General features: G+C 44.6%; 1 protein-coding gene across 1 annotated transcript in view; it reads left to right on the top strand.

The window, feature by feature from the left end:
- Window positions 1-20,483, top strand: part of Taf1 (TATA-box binding protein associated factor 1) — a 667,992-nt gene that overhangs the window by 165,503 nt on the left and 482,006 nt on the right. Inside the window, exon 9 of the mRNA XM_080273519.1 lies at window positions 9,433-9,644. Within this exon, the coding sequence (XP_080129645.1) occupies window positions 9,433-9,644 (212 nt within the window). The remainder of the gene's footprint in view (window positions 1-9,432; window positions 9,645-20,483) is intronic.

The following is a 20,483-nucleotide window of genomic DNA, read 5'->3' as shown; positions in this document are numbered from 1 at the left end:
ACCTCCTTTTTTTGGCCCCCAGACCTCGTCTAAATATTTTAATATTATGTCCCAAACAGATGACCTCCCACTTCATCTTTCGCTGCTTCGGCAGGTGGGTGCCAATGTGACTTTCTCCGTAAGACCAAACGGCTCTTGCCTCCTCAGGGTTCAGAACGCTGCTCGGGCAGAAAGAGTTAATCACATCCTTATATTTCTGGACGTCCAATCACATTCAACCATAGGTACCGCCTGCCTTCCCTCCTACATCACTTTTGGGAATAGGAATTTCCTTGACTGTGCGGATGACATAAAACTCGTCCTCTCAGAACAATATCACCAAATCCTTTCAGTGCAGTGTTACACAATCCCTCCCGGAGGATGCCATCAACAACCAGCCAGCGTCACCAAAATAATATTCTAGTCCCATGATCTTCCCTCCTCAATTACGATTGGAGGCACAGTCCTCGATGTCAAAGAGTACATTCCTCCCCTTCGTCGATGCACCTCCTGCTGGTGGTTTGGTCACCTAGCAAAGTACTGCCGGTCTCAAGCTGTTTGCCCCAATTGCATGCAACCCGGACACCCAGCGTCTGCCTGCATATCTACCATCCGATCCTGTCCAAACTGTGGGGACAACTTACAGCCTCCTTCAGGAAATGTCCTATATACATCTTTGAAACCAAAGTGTCCCACATCAGATGGAAAATTGGGCTTACTTTCCGTAAAGCCCGTCGACAAGCACATCGCATGGGGCATTCTCCTGGCATCTCCTGTGCTTGTTCAGACCCACTCCTATGTCAGTTTTCAAGCTATTCCAGTGTCTCCACATCTGTTCGTCAGATTCCTTTGCCACTCTTGCCTCCCTTCCTGATTCCTCTTCTTCTCATCCCTATCTCATTTGTTCTGCTCCCTCCACCCCACTTCCTTCCCATACTGTATCCTCCCATTCTTCTCCTCCCTCACCTTCATCTCCCCAAGCTAACAAACGTAAAAGTGCCGTTTTATCCTCTCCATCCTATATTCTTGGTTTCTCCTCCCTTTCCTCTACTGCTCAGCCTATACAGCCTGTCCAGGTTCCCCATCCACCAGACAATAGCACCATAATGCTATATCATCAACTCACACTCAGCCTTTGTCTTCTCTAGAAGCAGAATCCCTGCAAAGCATGATCAGTTATCTTCATTGTACCTCTTCCTTGCTTACCCATGTCACTGAAGATATACATTCCCCCCTTCCTCACTCCCCCTACTCCCATTCCTCCTACCTCTCCTGGACCTTCCCCTCGCATTTCTACCATACCAGCACCACCTCTTCCCTTCTCTTCTGTTTTTTTACTCTTCCTCAATTCTACCATCAGCCTCCTCTATGATCTCTATGTCCTCCCTATCTTCCCCGATCTCTTCCGTTCTTGATTTACCTATGCCTCCTGGGTACTCTGTCCCTCAGTTCCGTAAGCAGTCTCTGCTTTCTTCCTGCACTTGATTTTCCATAGTTCTAGCACTCCTTCAATGCAGTATTAGAGGATTCCAAACCCATCGTACTGACCTTCATTTTCTTATTTCCTCCCATAATCCTCTTCTTATCTCCCTTCTGGACACCTTTCTTCGTACTTCCCGGTTCCTTTCCCTGGCTATACTTTTCTTGGATCCCCTCCATCATATGGCATTGCCCTTCTTATCCGCAGTGATGTTCCCTTTGAACCTCTTCCCATTTCTTCTTATATACCTCATACTTCTGCTCGTGTCTTTCTCTGTTGGTGGATCACTGTTAGCTCTCTCTATTTCTCTCCTTCCCTTCCTCTTGAATTTCCAAACTTTGTCACATTCCCTCATTCCCTTCCTCCCCCAATTCTTGTCCTTGGTGACTTCAGTTGCCAACATTCCCTGTGGGGTGGCTCTGATCACCACTAAGGGACATTATTAGAACAGTTTCTTTCTTCTCAAGATCCTTTAATCCTTAACACTGGCACCCCTACTCACTTTGATCTCTGTACACATTCCCTCTCTTGTTTGGATATGTCCCTTTGCTCCCCTTCAGTTTCTCTCTGTTTTCATTGGTCAGTATTAGAAGACAATCATTTTAGTGATCACTTCCCCATTAAACTCTCGTGCCTCTTGCTGTTCTCTTCCTCAACCCCCTTGTTGGAAGTTCCATGCTGCTGACTGGGAGTTATTTTCTTCTCTTACAGTGCCCCTGCTTCCTCCTTCATCTTTCTCATCTCCACAAGATATGTTGTCTTTTTTCCTTGTCCAGGTTTTAAGTGTTGCCCTCACTGCCATTCCCCATGATATGCGACCGTCAACTGTCAGACGTGTTTCTTGGTGTCCTCCTGCTTGTTCATGATCTCTCCATGTGAAACGTGCATGGAAAAGATTTCGTCATATACAGTCCACCCCTGATTGGATTCATAGGCTCCTCATTTTTCGCAGAGCTTCCGCTGCCTGCTATCGTACCATCCGTCAGGCTAAATGTTCTAGTTGGAGAGACTATGTTTCTTCCGATTCTGTAAATATACTTGCTGTAGCAGTTTGGTCCGGACTTTGCAGATTGTCAGGCAAACAGATCCCACCCCAAGCCCCGGTTCTTCATATCTATAACCAGTCTGTAGCCGATGCTTCCTTAGTTTGTAGCTGATGCTTCCTTAGTTGCATATTCCTCAGGTAATTATTTTAGTCTCATTAGTAGTGGGTCTCATCTCTGTCAAGAATTTCATCGCCATAAATCTGATTCTGAATCTATACCAATTTCTTTTAACTTTGTCTGCTGAGGGAGCACTTAACACTCCCTTTTCTCTTCATGAAGCATCGTCTTTACTTAAATCTAGTAAGAATAGAATATGAGTGAGGGACTTGATGGTGTTCATTATGCTGTATTAAAGCACCTCTCCCCACAAGCCACATCCTTTCTCTTGGCTCCTTAGAATATATTCTGGACTGAAGGTTTCTTTCCTTCGATTGGCATATAGTGATCATTCTCCTGTTTCCTGAACCTGGTAAACCAGGACACCATCCTCAAGATTACCATCCTATAGCCCAAACTAGCTGTTCATGTACACTGCTTGAATGGATGGTCAATACTAGACTCATATGGCACCTTGAATCCCACAGTCTTCTGTCTCCCATACAGTTTGGGTATTGCAAAGCACACAGCACCTTAGATCCCCTTCTCAGACTCTAATATTTGATCCATTCTGTTTTTTCCCTCCACCAGTCGTTCGTTGCCAATATGGCGTGGAGGTATCATATTCTTTGTTGCTTTCTTTCCCTTGGTCTACATGGTAACATGGGTGTTTTTCTTCAGAATTTTCTTTCTCTCCAGACATTTCGTGTCCGTCTAAGAGAACACCTTTACCGTGCCTTTACCCAGCACGAAGGTGTCCCCCAAGGCTACGTCCATGGTGCTATGCTTTTTCATATAGCCATAAATGGCATTGGCTCTTCTCTACCCCCTTCTGTTTTGACCTCTCAGTATGTTGATGATTTAGTTATTTATGCTGCAGATTCAGATCTTCCTCGACTTCAGTCTTTTCTTCAGTCCGCCATTAATGCAGACTCTACGTGGTTTTCTTTTATCTACCTCTAAGTCCTGTACAGTGGCATTTACTTGTTTGTGAACCATACCCGAGTCTTCACTGTACTTATATAACATACCTCATCCCTACCTATTATTTACCAAATTTCTTGGTCTCACATTTGACACTGGGTTAAATTGGATTGCACATATCTCTTCCCTCGAGTCTTCTACTCTTCATCGTCTTCGTTTGCTTCAAACGCGGTCTCATATTTAATAGGGTGCTGATCGCATCACACTTCTTCGTGTTCACTGTCTTTATTCTTTCCAAACTCGATTATGGTTGCCAGGTTTACCCATCTGCCTCCACTCGCACTCTTTCAAAGCTAGATTCTGCTCATCATACCAGTCTTTGTTTAGCTATTGGTGCTTTTCGGTCGACTCCCACTAGAAGTCTTTGTGCTGAGTTGGGCATTTCCCCCATCTCTTATCGTCATTCTCTTCTCACCATCAGGTCCTATATACACCTCCTTCAGTTCCGTACAAATAAATCACTCCGCCCTCCCAGCCTTCATCAACGCCCTTTTCACTCGGTCTTCCATCTCCTTCTTCCATTTCCCCTTTGAGTCCCCACCCTTTTTCAGTCTGTTGACTTTACCTATCCTCCTATTCTTTCACTACATCCAGTGTCCTTCCCACCATGGCTTCTGTCTCCTGCTGTGGTCTACTTTCTTTTCTCCCTTGTTTTAAGTCTTTTCTTCCCCCAATAACCTTTGCTCCTGTTTTCTCCAACATATGTCCTGTCACTCTTCTCTTACACATATCATTACTGACGGCTCTAAATTTTGTCATGGTGTTGGGTATGCTGTTGTCTTCCTTGATTCCATCTTTCACAGTACACTTCTCTCCATTGGCAGTATCCTTACTGCAGAACTGTATGCTATTCTTTTTGCTCTGAAATCTCTTCCGAGGTTCTCTTCTTCCATCTTTGTTATCTTCTCTGATTCTCTCAGTGCACTCACTTCCTTACTTACCATGCTTCTTCTCATCCTCTAATCACCCAGATTCAGGAATGGCTGTTCTGTCTGTCTGTTGGGAAAAAGTCGGTTCGCTTCTGCTAGGTTCCTAGCCATGTTGGCATTAGTGAGCTCTGCTGCTTCCTCCTCTAGGTCCTCCCAGTTCTGACTTTTGATTGTTTCCCTCTCCTAACCTGCCTTTTCCGTGATGGTTGGCAGTCCTCGTGGAACCGACAGGCTCACAACATACTTCATAGTGTTATACCCTCTGTTCTTCCCTGACACACATCAGCCCACCCCAATCGTCGATGGGAAACAATCTTTGCTCGTCTTCGCTTAGGTCATGCCTGCCTAACTCATGCTCATTTGATGAGCCATGACCCTCAACCCACTTGCTTACATTGTGACAGCTCATCATCTTTTTCTTGATTGCCTGTTTACATTCCAACAACATCTTGATGTGTTCCCTGTCCTTCCCTCACTCCATCGGCCCCCACAACTTATTGATGTCCTTGGTGACTCTCCCACTGTTTCTGTTTCCAGTATTATCACTTTTCTTACTGCACTTCATATCACACATACAATTATTTACCCTGCTTCCTTCTTTATTTTTATGTAAAAGAACAGTAGAAAAAAAAGAATACAAACAGCCCTTTCCTTACAAAAGGTTACTTTGTTCCACAGTGCCATGTTGACACTGTTTAAGTTTATGAACTGTCCGATTTCTGTCATTCAGTACTTTAAGAATTAAGGTTCTTCTCCATTAAAGTATAATTAATCCATCCATCATCCAATCCTACGTTGCCCCATGAGGAGCGTAGGAGCCCGGGGCTAGGCAGTTGGTCCTGACATTTAAGATGAAAGTACTAGCCTCTTTCATCCCTGAGTGGCATTACATGAGCAATAAACCCCAACCATCCCTTGGATATAAACCTTCACCAGCTCAGTCCAATGGGAGTGCAATAATTACCCACTAAACCACCAGGCACCAATATTTGGTTATATGGTTACTGCCCAGCATAATAAATGGTTTCCTGGTGTACAGGAAACCATTTGGCTTGTCACTCAGTGTAGAGTCACCCACAGGCAGAAGGAAGAGGAAAGAATGAAGGAAAGAAGGACAGAAGAGTGAGTGTAAAGTTACCTGTAGGCAGAAAGATGAGGAAAGACTGAAGGAAGGAAAGACAGAAGAGGGTGGAAGGAAAGAAAGATGGAGTAGAGGAAAAGGCAGACATCCGAGAGCAGCACTACATCAAGTGAGTGGATGGTGAGCATCTCCACCTACCACCAAAAGTATAATTAATATGTATCAAAATAGAGATTATCATCACCATCCGGACCATCTTTCCCACCCTAGGGCAGGGTGAGGAGTGGCAATGTCCAGACACACTTCCATTCACTCATCGTTCAAGCCCCCGAAATTCTGGCTCTATCAGATGTGCCAAAAAACTTTCACCGCATTCTGCAGCTTCACATAAACATATCTGATAGATTCAGTCTAAGTGCTATCCCATTAAAAAGGGGTGCCCAGTCCCTGATTATGTATTTCTTCTCACAACATTCATCCAGCCAGCTCGATCTCCTGTCAGTCCCCTAGCCTTACCAACTTCCATACAATCTCTTCCTCACACACTCATCCACCAAATCCCTCCACCTTCTCCTTGGCCTAACTAGCCTCCTCTCTCCTTCAGAATCACTCAGATATACCTTTTTCACCATTCTATTGTTATCCATTCTCTCCATATGACCATACCATCTCAGTACACTCTTCGATTCTGGTGTCCACAGACTTCCTCACTCCGCATCTTTCACAAGTCACATTATTTCGTATCCTATCCACTCTCTGTATTCCACATGCATTCCTCAGCAGTCCCATCTCCACTGCTCTCACTCTTGACTTTCCATTTTCATGCCACACCATAGTCTCACATCCATATGTTAAGGTTGGCACTAACACTGCTTCATGTAAGCCTCATGCAGCTGCAACATTCAAGCCTCTGTTTCTTATTAAGGCCTTCATAGCACCAGCTACTTTCCTTCCATGTATCACTCTACTTTCCACTTCTTTTGCACTTTTTACTCTATTTTTCTATCACTGTACCCAAGTATTTGAACTCTCACCAATTCAAGTTTCTCTCCATTCACAGAAAACATCACACTGGGGATCACCTTCTCTCTCGATTACCATCATCTTACTCTTTTCTACATTTTCTCTCAAGGCATGACACTCACAGACATCAGCAAAACTCTGCACAAGTCTACCAAGTTCTTGTTTGATATTTACTAGTAGCACTTCATCATTAGTATACAACAAATTTGGAATATATAGAGATAAATATTATTGTTTTTGGAAGTCAGGTATAATTATTCCCTTGTACAAAGGAAAAGGGGAAAAAGAAGTGTGTGGTAATCGTAGGGGCATTTGTCTTCTTAGTATAATAGGAAAAGTGTATGGCAGGATACTTATTGACAGAGTTAGAGAAAGAACAGAGAAATTAGTTGGAGAAGAACAGGGAGGCTTTAGGAAGGGAAGAGGCTGTGTAGATCAGATATTCATTCTTAGATCTTTAGTGGAAAAGTTTCTAGAGAAGGGAAAGAAGTTGTATGCGGCTTTCATGGATTTGGAGAAAGCATATGACAGGGTGGATAGACAAGGATTGTGGAAAGTGTTAAGAATATATGGAGTAGATGGGAAGTTGTTGAATGCTGTGAAGAGTATGTACGATGGTGCGAAGGCTGCAGTGCGTGTGGATGGTGAACTGAGTGAATTCTTCTCTTTGAAAGTTGGATTGAAACAGGGATGTGTCATGTCTCCGTGGTTATTCAATCTGTACATGGATGGAGTAATAAAAGAGGTACAAGGTAGGGTAGTGGATGTTGGAGTGGCCCTGGTGAGAGAGGATAATGTTTGGAAACTCCCTGTACTGTTGTATGCAGATGATACTGTGTTGTTGAGTGAAGACGAAGGGGAGCTGCAAGGCTTGGTGGATGAGTTTGGGAGAGTGTGTAAGAAACGGAATCTGAAGGTGAATGTAGGGAAGAGTAAAGTGATGGTCTTTGAGAGAGGTGAAGTCAGTGAATGTACAGCGAGGTTGGATGGTGAGGAATTGGAAAATGTGAGTACGTTTAAGTACTTGGGTAGTGTGATGAGTAAGGATGGAGGTTTGGAGGGTGAAGTGCTTGAAAGGGTACAGCAGGGAAGAAAGGTTGCTGGTTCTTTGAAAGCAGTGATAAGAAACAGGGAAGTGAGCATGGAAGTGAAAAAGTTACTACATGGCAGTATTGTGATACCAACTCTAACGTACGGAAGTGAAGCTTGGACGTTGTTGGAAGGACACAAGTCAAGAGTGAGAGCAGTGGAAATGAGTTATTTAAGAGGGGCCTGTGGAGTCACGTGGAGAGATAGGCTGATGAATGAGGATATAAAGGAACGTTGTGGTGTTGATGTGGATGTGATAGGGAGCGTTATGAGGAACACATTGAGGTGGTTTGGCCATGTGGAGAGGATGGAGGGTGAAAGACTGACGAAGAGAGTGTATGTGAGTGAGGTGGAGGGGGGAAGAGGGAGGGGGAGGCCGAGGATGAGATGGAGGGATGGGGTGGAGAGGTATATGAGAGAGGGGGGTGTGAGTTGGGAGCAGGGCAGTGAAATGGCGGGGGACAGGGCGACTTGGAGGCGATTTGTTTGTGGCCACCCCAAACGGGATTGAGGCATCTGGCAATAGATAGATAGATAGATAGTTTTTTAGTTGAATTGAAAACTCAATAAAATCCGTTCTTTCATTCCAGTGGGAAGGGGAGGCCAAGGATGAAGTGGAGGGATGGAGTGGAGAGGTATATGGGAGAGGGGGGTGTGAGCTGGGAGCAGGGCAGTGAAATGGCGGGGGACAGGGTGACATGGAGGCAATTTGTTTGCAGCCACCCCTTACAGGATTAAGGTGTCTGGCAGTAGATAAATAGACATTCCAAAAAATATAACGGCCATTAAAAATAGGAATACACTCTATCTCGAAATCAATTGCTTGCATGTACAGTAGAGTACAGGTATATTCAAATCATAAACAACACAAATAGAATTTTTAAAAGAGTCAAGTACTGTACAGTGAACAGTTACAGCATTTTATTTACCCAAAATTCCCAAAAGTACCCAGTACTTGTCAGATTCATAATCAGCACCTCCGATGTTACAGGATTTTCCAGAAAAGTCAAGTACAGTGAACATTTACAGCATTTTATTTACCCTAAATTCCCTAAAGTACCTGTACTTGTCAAATTCATAATCAGTACCTCTGATGTTATGGGATTTTCCCACATTCAGGCTCAACTTGGTGCAGTATGAGGCTACTGTAAGTTGCCTTTTGATGTCTCATTACCTACAGACAATACATTCACTTCTTTAGCTGAAAAGAATACACTATAACAATCAAACCAAATGAAATATGATACAAGTCTTTTCTGCTCTGCTAACCAGCAAAATACAAACATGCTCTTGAACTCTGCTTTGTCGCCATCACTAATTATGCACTTTCGCCAGCCTCTAAATACCTCTACAAGAACGTAAAAATGTAGCACTTGTATATACACATGAAACAAAAGCAAATTACAGTGCTTTACAACTGAAGTTCATTATAGCGAGGCTGTCTCTACCAGTATCTACAGCTGTTGCAGTGAAGATGAAACTTGATGTTATCCACATTTTGAAAAAAGACAGGTAAAGAGTGTTGTCCACAAGCAACCTCTGTTAGTTTAACTTGGAAGGGTAATCATATTCCATTGATTTTTAATCTGTGAGTGGGGAAATTTTTGAAAAATTATGGGCATTATTTCCTGTGTGTTAGGAAAATTTATATTGTTGAATACATTTACACTAACATGATTTTTTACCATTTCCTTTGAAATCCAACATAGTCCTCACAATTTTCAGAAAGAGCAGCGTAGACGACACCTGGTATTCCATATTTCCTGTGGAGAATGAAGAGTTAGTGTATGGACGCTGGGAGGACTGTATTATCTGGGATCCAGAGAACATGATCAACATCCCTGAGCCCACTGTTCTCACTCTTGACCCAAATGATGAGAATATTATCTTAGGGATACCTGAGGATATTGATCCTGCCACGCTTTCCCAAGGTAGTTGTATTATTGCCTATGCTGCCATCTGCTAGCTCAAATTTGTAATGTTCAGTGCTGTGTTAGGAGAACTTTGTTATGGTTTGGCCCTGGAGAGTGAGAGATTGACTAAGAGTGTGTGTGAGCAAGGTAGAAGGAGAGAGAGAGAGAGAGAGAGAGTATGTATAGTGTGAATTAAAGAAGTGTAGGATACAGAGAAGGATACATGCCAACAGTGTTGGCATGATTTAAAACAAGATATAAATAAGCAGTTTTTGACACATTAAACCTGTCATATCATAATGTCAGAAATGCATAATTTCACAAATGGCCTTATGCATTTTCTAATTACTTTGCAAGAAAAGAATGCACAAGAAAAAATGTGTTTAATGAAACAAACGGAGTTCATTGTAGCACAGAAACTTATTAGCAGTTATGATTTTACACTCACTGGATGAAAATGGCATATTTGCTTAAATGGTTGAGAAGTGTATTTAGAGATGATTTTAAAAAACCGCTGTGCAGTTGACCCCTGCTGTTCGTTGGGGTTACATACCTGAACCCCCCCCCCCTCCCCCTGATTTCACTGTTTTAACTCTTTCCATTACCTACAGATAATATTCTGGTAATGCCTGTTGGCACTTTCTATCACCCCCTGGTCCATGGGCTGAAGTAGGGCAGTAGTGTTTGGGAGGTAAAAATATTGCCCCTATTTTCCTGTCCTTCGAACACAATTTCGTAGTGGAAGGGTGGGCTGGGCTCTAGGAGAAGCATAGCCTTGACATCATCTTTACTGATTCCAAACAAGGCCTGTTGCTGCCGAATGGAGGGGTCAGAACTGTAATGGAGCTAGGTTGTGATTATCTCTTGGGTAGACCAGGCAAAAGGTTGCTGTGGTACTTGGTAGGAAGGTTCTCCATAGTGTCTTTCAGAGCCCTTGGCTTCCTACTCATGCCCACAACGACAGGTTTCAGGTGGTGGGACTCACTGGCGTTTGCGCACGCCGACACCGATATGCATTCCTTCGCACTCTTCCTCCCTGGAGTGCTGCTGATTGTCCTGGAGGCCTGCGTATTTTGGGGAGTGACTTTCAAAAAAAGGCCAGTTTCATCAGCGTTATAGATTTGGAAGTCGTGGAGGTCCTCCTCTTCCTTCAGCTGACGAAAGTGGTTTATGAAGGGGTCGGCATTGGCGCTGAGAAGCTCACCCATTATGGCTTTATTTACGATGCTGTGACACTGCCTAAAGCGCCACAGCCAGCCATCACTACACTTGAAATTGTCATGGCCTAGGTGACCAGCAAGCCTTTGCACTGCATGCTGAATGTCAGTGCCATGAACTGGAACACCCTCTGCTCTCTCCTGAGTGTACCATTTGTACACTGCCTCATCGAGATTTTCCATGAGAAGTCATTGCTTGCAGTACAGTTCCTTCTCCTTCTTGCCAGCCTCCACTGCTTTCATGGCCTCCTTCACTTTCTCCTTCCCCTTGATAGGTCATGGACTGTCATTTTCTTAAGGTCATACTTACTCCACAGTTGACTTCATGTAGCCCCTTCCTCAGATTCCTTAATAATTTGAAATTTTTCAGTCAGGGAGAGAATCTTCCTTTTCCCTTTGCCTGAGGAAGCAGGCCTCGTTGATTTAGACGCCATTCTTGCCATTGGTTGGAAATGTTGGTAGGTCACACGTGGTATGAGAGGTCACGCACGTAAGAGAGGTAAGGCGGGAGAGAACCAGACAGAGTGAGTACAATGCACAGACTGAGAAAGACCCAGCGTGGAAAGGGTTGAGACGCGCGGGCTAGCTGACCTACTTGACTTATCACATGGGTGCTCCCTCAACGGTGAGTCATAGGAGCTGGGTGCAGGCGAACTTCTGCCGCATACTACAACCAAAGGTTGCTATATTCGGTGTAAGTTTGCTCAGGGAACACTGGGTCGTGAAAATCTGCCGCATACACAGACCAGAGGTTGCTATTTCCAGTGGAAGTTCGCTCTGGGAATTGTGCATCATGAACTTCCGCTGCATACACCAACCATCAGTTGCTATATCTGGTGGAAGTTCGTTCTGGAAATGGTGAGTCATTATATCCGAAGATCGCTATAAAAGTTTTCATTATATGGAGGGTTTACTGTATATTGGATAAAGTCCGATAAAGTCAGAAGCAGTCTGGACTGCCTGACCACTTCAGCTATGTTCACCACAGTAAGGTAAAAAAAAAGACTTGTTTATCAGTGTACAGTACAGTATTGTTATACACAGTAATCCCTCCAAGATCCGATGTAATAGAGCCAAAGCAATGTCTGGGACTTGGTCTTATCCGGGACTTAGGAAAAATGCTCCTGGACAGGTACTTATAGACCCCAACCCAACCTAACTTTGGAAGCCACCTAAGTAACTCCCTGTCAGACATGCACAGCACCTATTTGACCCTATGCACACAAATAAGGGACAGAAACCATAAAACAAAAGGAGACAGAGAATGAGAAATTAGAAGTGAGTAAGGAAAATATTTAGCAGTGTACAGGATACTTATGACCCGTCCATGGCCGTCGCAAAGGTTAACCTGCCTCCTCTCTGGCTCTGATAGTGGTGAAGGTGCACTTGAAGCATGTGCAGGAATCGATTGTTATGCTACACTTAGTCCTGTGCACTCTGAATTCTAATTTCTTAACACTGCACATTCTGTTCTTGCACTGTACTTGAAACATGCCAGTGTTGCGCTCTGCACTTAATCCTTTGCACTCTGAATTCTAATTTCATAACACTGCACATTCTGTTCTTACTTGCGCTGCACTTGAAACACGCCAGTGTTGCACTCTGCACTTAATCCTTTGCACTCTAAATTCTAATTTCTTAACACTGCACAACACTGTAAATTCCCATATGGTCTAGTGGCTAGGTATTGCAGTTTATTCACTGTCAGAGCCAGAGAGTAGGTGTTGCAGGTGGCCTAGGGGTGCGTCGCTGGGATGGTGTTTTACTACCCACTGCAGACGACCCTGAAGATAGCCGCAAACTCACGTCCACCGGAGACTCCACCAGCCACGGCTGGGCACGGCAGGGGTCACAGGCCTGAAAAAGTTGTCAATGGTTGATTGACAAAATGTGTGGTGATTCTGGTGAGTGATGATGCGCTGCCTAAAAGTCCGCACTTCCTCCACAAGTCCCAGGGGCCCCATCTCCCTGTCACAGTCCAGGTGTTCCAGGTACTCAAGAATGAACTCAATGTGCCCCTGGAGTGCACTCAGCTTGGGGATGGCTGGAGTAGTGGCGCACTGAGAGGAGTCCACATCATCGTCACTGTCCTCATCGGAATCTTCCAGCTGGGTACCTGTACCATCAACAGAAGATGCAATGTGTGCGACGGGAAATTGTTCAGCTGTCGCATGAGGCGGGCTTCAGGGAGGTCGATGAGGAGGAGGTCCTGGAAAGCCACAGGGAGGAGCTAAGCAATGAGGAGCTCCTCAGTTTGGAGATTAAGCAGGCGCACCAGGAGGCACTGGAGGAGGAGGTCGTCCCGGAAGTGTGAGCCTTCAATGTGAAAATTCTGAAGGAGATTCTGACTGAGGTGGACAAGGTCATTGCACTTATGTGCACACATGACCCTCTCCCAGGATGAAGCAGGGATGCATCTGATCAGCTGGAGGAAGGGATGAAGGTGTACAGGACGATGCTGGAGGAAAAGAAGAGGGCGGCCAGGCAGACTAAAGTCATTGCCTTCTGCAAACAGGCCTCCACCACACCAGTGACCCACAGATGATCTCCCCAGCCCACGACCAGCAGAGCATCTCTCCAGCCCTCAACCAGCATAGCATCTCTCCAGCCCTCAACCAGCATAGCATCTCCCCAGCCATCGTCCAGCAGAGACACACCCTGGGCCTCCTCCCACTGAGGACACACTCGGCTGCTAATGTTGGATCTCAACCTCCAGCCGATCCCCATCACCTGTGTCTTCACTGCGGCACTGTGCCACTCCATCGCTGCCTTCCTTGCCCCAGCCTTCATCTCCCAGACCACTTCGGCCACTGCCTCTGTCTTCCTCACCATGACATGAGCCACCGCATCTGTCTCCCTCGCTACCTCATCAGTCATGGCAGCGGTCTCCCTCGCCACCCCACAGGTAATCACAGCTGTCTCCCTCACCACCACCTCTGTCATCACATTGCACTCCATTGTCACCCTCATAGCCATCGCATTGCACCCTATCACCACCACCTGAGTCAGTGGATTGCACCCCATTGCCATCGCCTGAATCATCGCATTGCACCCCATCACCAGCTCCAGAGCCAGTGCACCAGTCTCCAGCTACAATCACCCCACTTCTCCAGGCTCCCCCCCCCCCTCCCCTCCCCTGGAGATGGGATTTGAGGGCCTTGAGGAGAATGAGTGAGTGCTAGGGAGCACCACATGTCCCCTAGCCTCCTGGGGGATAGCATGGATGATTACCAGGACTGGACATGGACTTACAAGAAGTAAGTGATGAGAGGTGTCTGATATTTTCTTACCTATTTTTTATGATATTCAGATTTTATTTGTTGGTTTCTAGTGAGTTATTTACAGGTGTTAGGCTTAGGTTAGCTTCTTTTACAGCTGTTAGGCCATTTCGATTGGCTTTAAACTTTTTTGGCCTCATTTGAGTGGGTCTAGGACTTGATTGGGGGTGAAACCCAAGGCTGAAAAATGCATCCCTATACTTTATATGTTAAATCTACCCCGATATACGATACCTGCCTAGCGATGGGTTTTTACCTAACAAACTGCATCGTTAAACCAGGATATACCTGTATATCAAAAATCAAAATGTATTGCAGTATTGTATAAATTTTTAGACATGATATTATCGCTTAAAAAAAATAGATAATCATGCAAATAAAGCCAATTTTTTCTCATAGCTCCATGAAAGAAAATGTAGGATAATCATGCAAATAAAACCAATTTTTTCTCATAGCTCCTTGAAAGAAAATGTAGCATAATCATGCAACTTATACAAGAAAAGCAATACCAGTGTTGCAACGAACAGCATATTTATTATGTCCAGACGTTTCGACATATTCATCTATGTCATCTTCAGTGGACCTAAAAAGATGAAAAAAGACCTGTAAGGTATTTAAAATCCTAAAAGAACTATATGAGCATGAGCTCATCGTACCTACATAAAAGAGAAAACATAGTGTTAAATTATAGGGGGGACTTAACTGCACAATATATTCAGAGGGACAGCAGACAGACAATTGTTTAGGGCGGGTTTTCGTTTAAACGAAAACCAGGCGGTTTAGTGAGTAATGAAGGCGCTCCAGTCGGATTGAGCCGGTGCAGGTTTATATCCAAGGGGTGGTTGGGGTTTATTGCTCACGTAATGCCACTCAGGGATGAGTGAGGCTGGTCACTCTCATCTTAATGTCATGATCAACTTGCCTAGCCCCAGGCTTCTACACTTTTCATGGGGCAACATCGGATTGGATGATGAATGGATGTCACTCTCATCTTAATGTCAGGACCAACTTGCCTAGCCCCAGGCTCCTACACTTTTCATGGGGCAACATAGGATTGGGTGATGAATGGATGGATGGTAAAGTTGTGGTCTTTAACCCGCCCCATCCTGACGTTTTTGGACCTTTTTTTTTTTGGCCCAAACATCCGCTTTTAGTGAGAAACATCGAAAATTCATAGAGAAATCGCTCACCTGAGGTTTAAAATACGCGATTTAGGTACGTGTACTTCCTTACCTGACTGGGTTTTCTAACAGGCTGGCACCAAAGAAAATGAGTTCTATGGGAGGGTAACTATTTTATCCACTCATAAACAGTATTTATTTATTTACTTGGTACGAATTTATACGTAGTACAAGAGTATATTGGTTTTCAAACAGTAACATAGGCATTATAAGCATTGTTTCACTCACTAACTCATCACCATTCACGACCTTTTTTTTCCCACATTACCTGATCATCATTTCTGACTGATTCTTCCTCAAATGCTGTGTAAACTTTGTTCTCCACATTGTCATCGATTGGTGAATCACTCTGGCCCTGAATGTCTTTATTGACCAGGTCACTGGTAACAGGTGAATTGCCGAGACAATGGCGTGCAGGGGGGGGAGAGATTATGCGGTGTAAGGCATTGTTCCTGCTTGGCATCTTGTAGAGGAATAGAGGAAGGTGTCCCGTGTATACATGCCAAAAATCACTCTTGAAATCACTCGCGAAAATTGAAAATTGTGCAAATTAGGGACCTTGCAATGTTGCCGCGTTACTTCACGTCGCCGGGACGGCACAGGTTAAGAGAAGTGAAGTTAGTGAATGCACAGTGAGGTTGGATGGTGAGGAACTGGAAAATGTGAGTGTATTTAAGTACTTGGGTTGTGTGATGAGTAAGGATGGAAATTTAAGAGGATGTTGTGCTTGAAAGGGTACAACAGGGAAGAATGCTTGCTGGTTGTTTGAATGCATTGATAAGGAATTGTAAAGTGAACATGGAAATAAAAAAGTAAATGCATGATTGTATTGTGATACCAACTCTATTGTATGGAAGTGAAACTTGGACCTTGTTGGAATGGAAATGAGTTATTTGGGAGGCTCATATAGAGTTACATGGAGAGATTGACTGACTAATGAGGAAGTGAAGGGATGTTGTGGTGTGGATGTGGATGTGATAGAAAGCATTAGGAGAAAAACATTGAGGTGGTTTGGCCATGTGGAGAGGACGGAGAGCGAGAAACTAATGAGGAGAGTGTATTGGAGTGAGGTGGAGGAAGGAGGAGACTGAGGATGAGATGGAGGGATGAAGTGGAGAGGTATATGAGAGAGGGTGTGTGAGCTGTGGGGAAGGCAGCGAAATGGTAGGGGACAGGGCAACATGGAGGTGATTTGTTTGTAGTACCCCTCGTGGGTAGTTTTTTTTTTTTTTTTTTTTTTTTTTTTTTTTTTTTTCCCCCCAAGAATACTCCCTCAGTATCCCTGCTTGTCATAAAAGGCAACTAAAAGGGTTGGCGGAGGGTTAGTGCCCCTTCCCGGAAAACAACTAACTAAAAAGACAAACAAGAAGCCTTGGACAAGGACTGACCAAACAATGACGACCCAGGACCGGACAAAGGACTTGGTAATGGCAACGTGGAATGTAAGAGGAGCGAATGATGAGGTGAGAGAGAGAGAGATTGTCCAGGTGCTTGAGGGTGCGAAAGTGGATGTATGTGGAATAACTGAAACAAAATGGAGAGGAGAAAGTGTGAGAGAATGGGAGTATGGATGGGGTATATGTGCAGGAGTAGGTGAGAATGAGAGGGCAAAGGAAGGAGTATGTATAGTTGTGAGTAAAAGATGGAAGAAGAGCATAAGGCAGTATGGATCACTTGGGTCAAGGATTGTGTGGGTAAAATTGAAAGGTGGAATACAAATGTGGGCGATTGTGTGTGTGTATGCGCCAACGCAAGATCGTGCTAGCAGAGTGAGAGAAGAGTTCTGGAGAAATGTGGAAGTGTGCATGGAAGAGTTTGAAAAGAATGAGAGAGTGTTTTTGATCGGTGATATGATTGGTAAAGTAGGGAATGTGAAGGTGGATGGAATAGTTGGTGAGTTGGGTGTGCCTGCTGAGATAGATGAGAATGGCAGTGTGTTAGTGGACATTTGTGCTGGGAGGGGGTTGGTGATAGCCAATACCCTCTTCAGGCATAAAATGATCCACAGATATACATGGCGAGTGATGAGAAGGGTGGGTGGTGAACTGAGTGAAAGGAAGGCAATGATTGATTATGTGTGTGTGGATGAAAGGATGCGAAGATGTGTAATGGATGCAAGAGCTTATAGAGGTTGGAGGAGTGGACTTTCTGACCACTACTTGGTGGTGGCCAGAATTAGGATCCAAGTAAGATGGAGAAATAGAAGAAGGGAAAAACGAGAGGAAGGAGTAGTTGCAAAGAGAGTGGAAAGGTTACAAGAGGATGCGAAAAAAGGCGGAGTATAAGAGAGAAGTGGAGGAACGATTGGGCAAATATGAATTGGAGCAGATGGGGAACGTGGAAGGTGTGTGCAGGATATTTACAGAAGAAATATGTGCAGCATGTGATGTGATGTGTGTGGGAGGAAGAGAAGACAGCGGGGGGTGCAAGGAACAGTGTGGTAGACTGAAGAGGTGAGACAGACTGTGGCACAAAAGAAGAAAGCATACAATGAATGGATGATAAATAGGGGCGTGGAAGAAGTTGAGAGGCGGAAGAGAGAGTTATATGTAGAAAGAAAGAGAGAGGTGAAATGATTAGTAAGAGAGAGTAAGAAGAGAGTGGATGAGGAATTTGGAAGGAATTTGAGTGTAAAGTGGAGGGACAGTAAGAAAATGTTCTGGAAAGAGGTGAAGAGAGTAAGACAGGGTGGAAGTGAGGTTAGCAGTGGAGTGAAAGATAAAAATGGTAGATTACTAGTGGAGAAGGGAGAAAAAGTGAGCAGATGGAGAGAACACTTTAAGGAATTGTTGAACATAGAGGATGGAGTAATGCGAGTATAAGTGGCTGGGGAATGGCTGGGAGAAGGAGGGAGGTGAGAAGACAGGAAGAAATCAGTAGGATAGAAGTTGTGGAAGCAATGAAGAAAGTTAAACTGGGGAAAGCCCCAGGAATTGATGGAGTGTATGGTGAAATGCTGAAGCATGGGGGATAGATAGTAGTATAATGGATGTGGAAGATGTGCAGATTGGCCTGGGAGGAAGGTAGAGTCCCGGAGGATTGGAAGTCAGGTATAATTATTCCCTTGTACAAAGGAAAAGGGGAAAAAGAAGTGTGTGGTAATCATAGGGGCATTTGTCTTCTTAGTATAATAGGAAAAGTGTATGGTAGGATACTTATTGACAGAGTTAGAGAAAGAACAGAGGAATTAGTTGGAGAAGAACAGGGAGGCTTTAGGAAGGGAAGAGGTTGTGTAGATCAGATATTCATTCTTAGATCTTTAGTGGAAAAGTTTCTAGAGAAGGGAAAGAAGTTGTATGCGGCTTTCATGGATTTGGAGAAAGCATATGACAGGGTGGATAGACAAGGATTGTGGAAAGTATTAAGAATATATGGAGTAGATGGGAAGTTGTTGAATGCTGTGAAGAGTATGTATGATGGTGCTAAGGCTGCAGTGTGTGTGGATGGTGAACTGAGTGAATTTTTCTCTTTGAAAGTTGGGTTGAAACAGGGATGTGTCATGTCACCATGGTTGTTCAATCTGTACGTGGATGGGGTAATAAAAGAGGTACAAGGTAGGGTAGTGGATGTTGGAGTGGCCCTGGTGAGAGAGGATAGTGTTTGGAAACTCCCTGTACTGTTGTTTGCAGATGATACTGTGTTGTTGAGTGAAGACAAAAGGGAGCTGCAAGGCTTGGTGGATGAGTTTGAAAGAATGTGTAAGAAACGGAACCTAAAGGTGAATGTAGGGAAGAGTAAAGTGATGGTCTTTGAGAGAGGTGAAGTTAGTGAATGTACAGCGAGGTTGGATGGTGAGGAATTGGAAAATGTCTATCTATCTATCTATCTATTGCCAGACGCCTCAATCCCGTTTGGGGTGGCCACAAACAAATCGCCTCCAAGTCGCCCTGTCCCCCGCCATTACACTGCCCTGCTCCCAACTCACACCCCCCTCTCTCATATACCTCTCCACCCCATCCCTCCATCTCATCCTCGGCCTCCCCCTCCCTCTTTCCCCCTCCACCTCACTCATATACACTCTCTTCGTCAGTACTTCGTCGTTTAAGTACTTGGGTAGTGTGATGAGTAAGGATGGAGGTTTGGAGGGTGAAGTGCTTGAAAGGGTACAGCAGGGAAGAAAGGTTGCTGGTTCTTTGAAAGCAGTGATAAGAAACAGGGAAGTGAGCATGGAAGTGAAAAAGTTATTACATGACAGTATTGTGGTACCAACTCTAACGTATGGAAGTGAAGCTTGGACTTTGTTGGAAGGACACAAGTCAAGAGTGAGAGCAGTGGAAATGAGTTATTTAAGAGGAGCCTGTGGAGTCACATGGAGAGACAGGCTGACGAATGAGGATGTAAAGGAGCGTTGTGGTGTGGATGTGGATGTAATAGGAAGCTTTATGAGGAACACACTGAGGTGGTTTGGCCATGTGGAGAGGATGGAGGGTGAAAGACTGATGAAGAGAGTGTATGTGAGTGAGGTGGAGGAGGGAAGAGGGAGGGGGAGGCTGAGGATGAGATGGAGGGATGGGGTGGAGAGGTATATGAGAGAGGGGTGTGTGAGTTGGGAGCAGAGCAATGAAATGGCGGGGGACAGGGTGATGTGGAGGCGATTTGTTTGTGGCCACCCCAAACAGGATTGAGGCATCTGGCAATAGATAGATAGATAGAAGAAGGAACCAAAGGCTGAGCCCATAAAACGCTCCCTTAAAAAAAAAAAAAAAAAAAAAAAAAAAAAAAAAGTGAGCCAAGTTCAAGGTCCATTCATTTTGAGATGCCTGGACACACTGCATTTGAAAAACTGGATCCCGGTTATTGCTATTAACAGCTTCAGTGTGTGACCATTGCTTCCTGAAACTGACCTACCCCTGCTGTGATGGTGTGTGCCAATAAAAAGCAAGTATTTATGGCTAAAAGATCCTTGCCTTTGCCAGTAAAAACAGCTCACTTGTTTGATGATGTCATGGGCTGATGTGGCGGGCCACTGTTTGTGAGTCTCAGGCTTGGCCCAGCTCAGGCACGTGATAATGTTTTTGAGCCGAACAGTGCACTATGATGGCAGGAGTGTGGATTTTGATCTCGTGGTGATAACGAAAACCAAGTACAGTAATCCCTCATTTATCCGGATATAATTGAGCCAAAGGCATCTCTGGATAGTGGCAACATCCGGATAATGAACACTATTCCCCTTCCATACCCAGACCC

Source organism: Coenobita brevimanus, chromosome 55, assembly GCF_032717465.1.
Source record: "Coenobita brevimanus isolate Jiangsu-jjx chromosome 55, ASM3271746v2, whole genome shotgun sequence".
NCBI lineage: Eukaryota > Metazoa > Arthropoda > Malacostraca > Decapoda > Coenobitidae > Coenobita > Coenobita brevimanus.
Note: the sequence above shows the minus strand (reverse complement) of the source record. Positions and strands in the feature narration are given on the sequence as shown.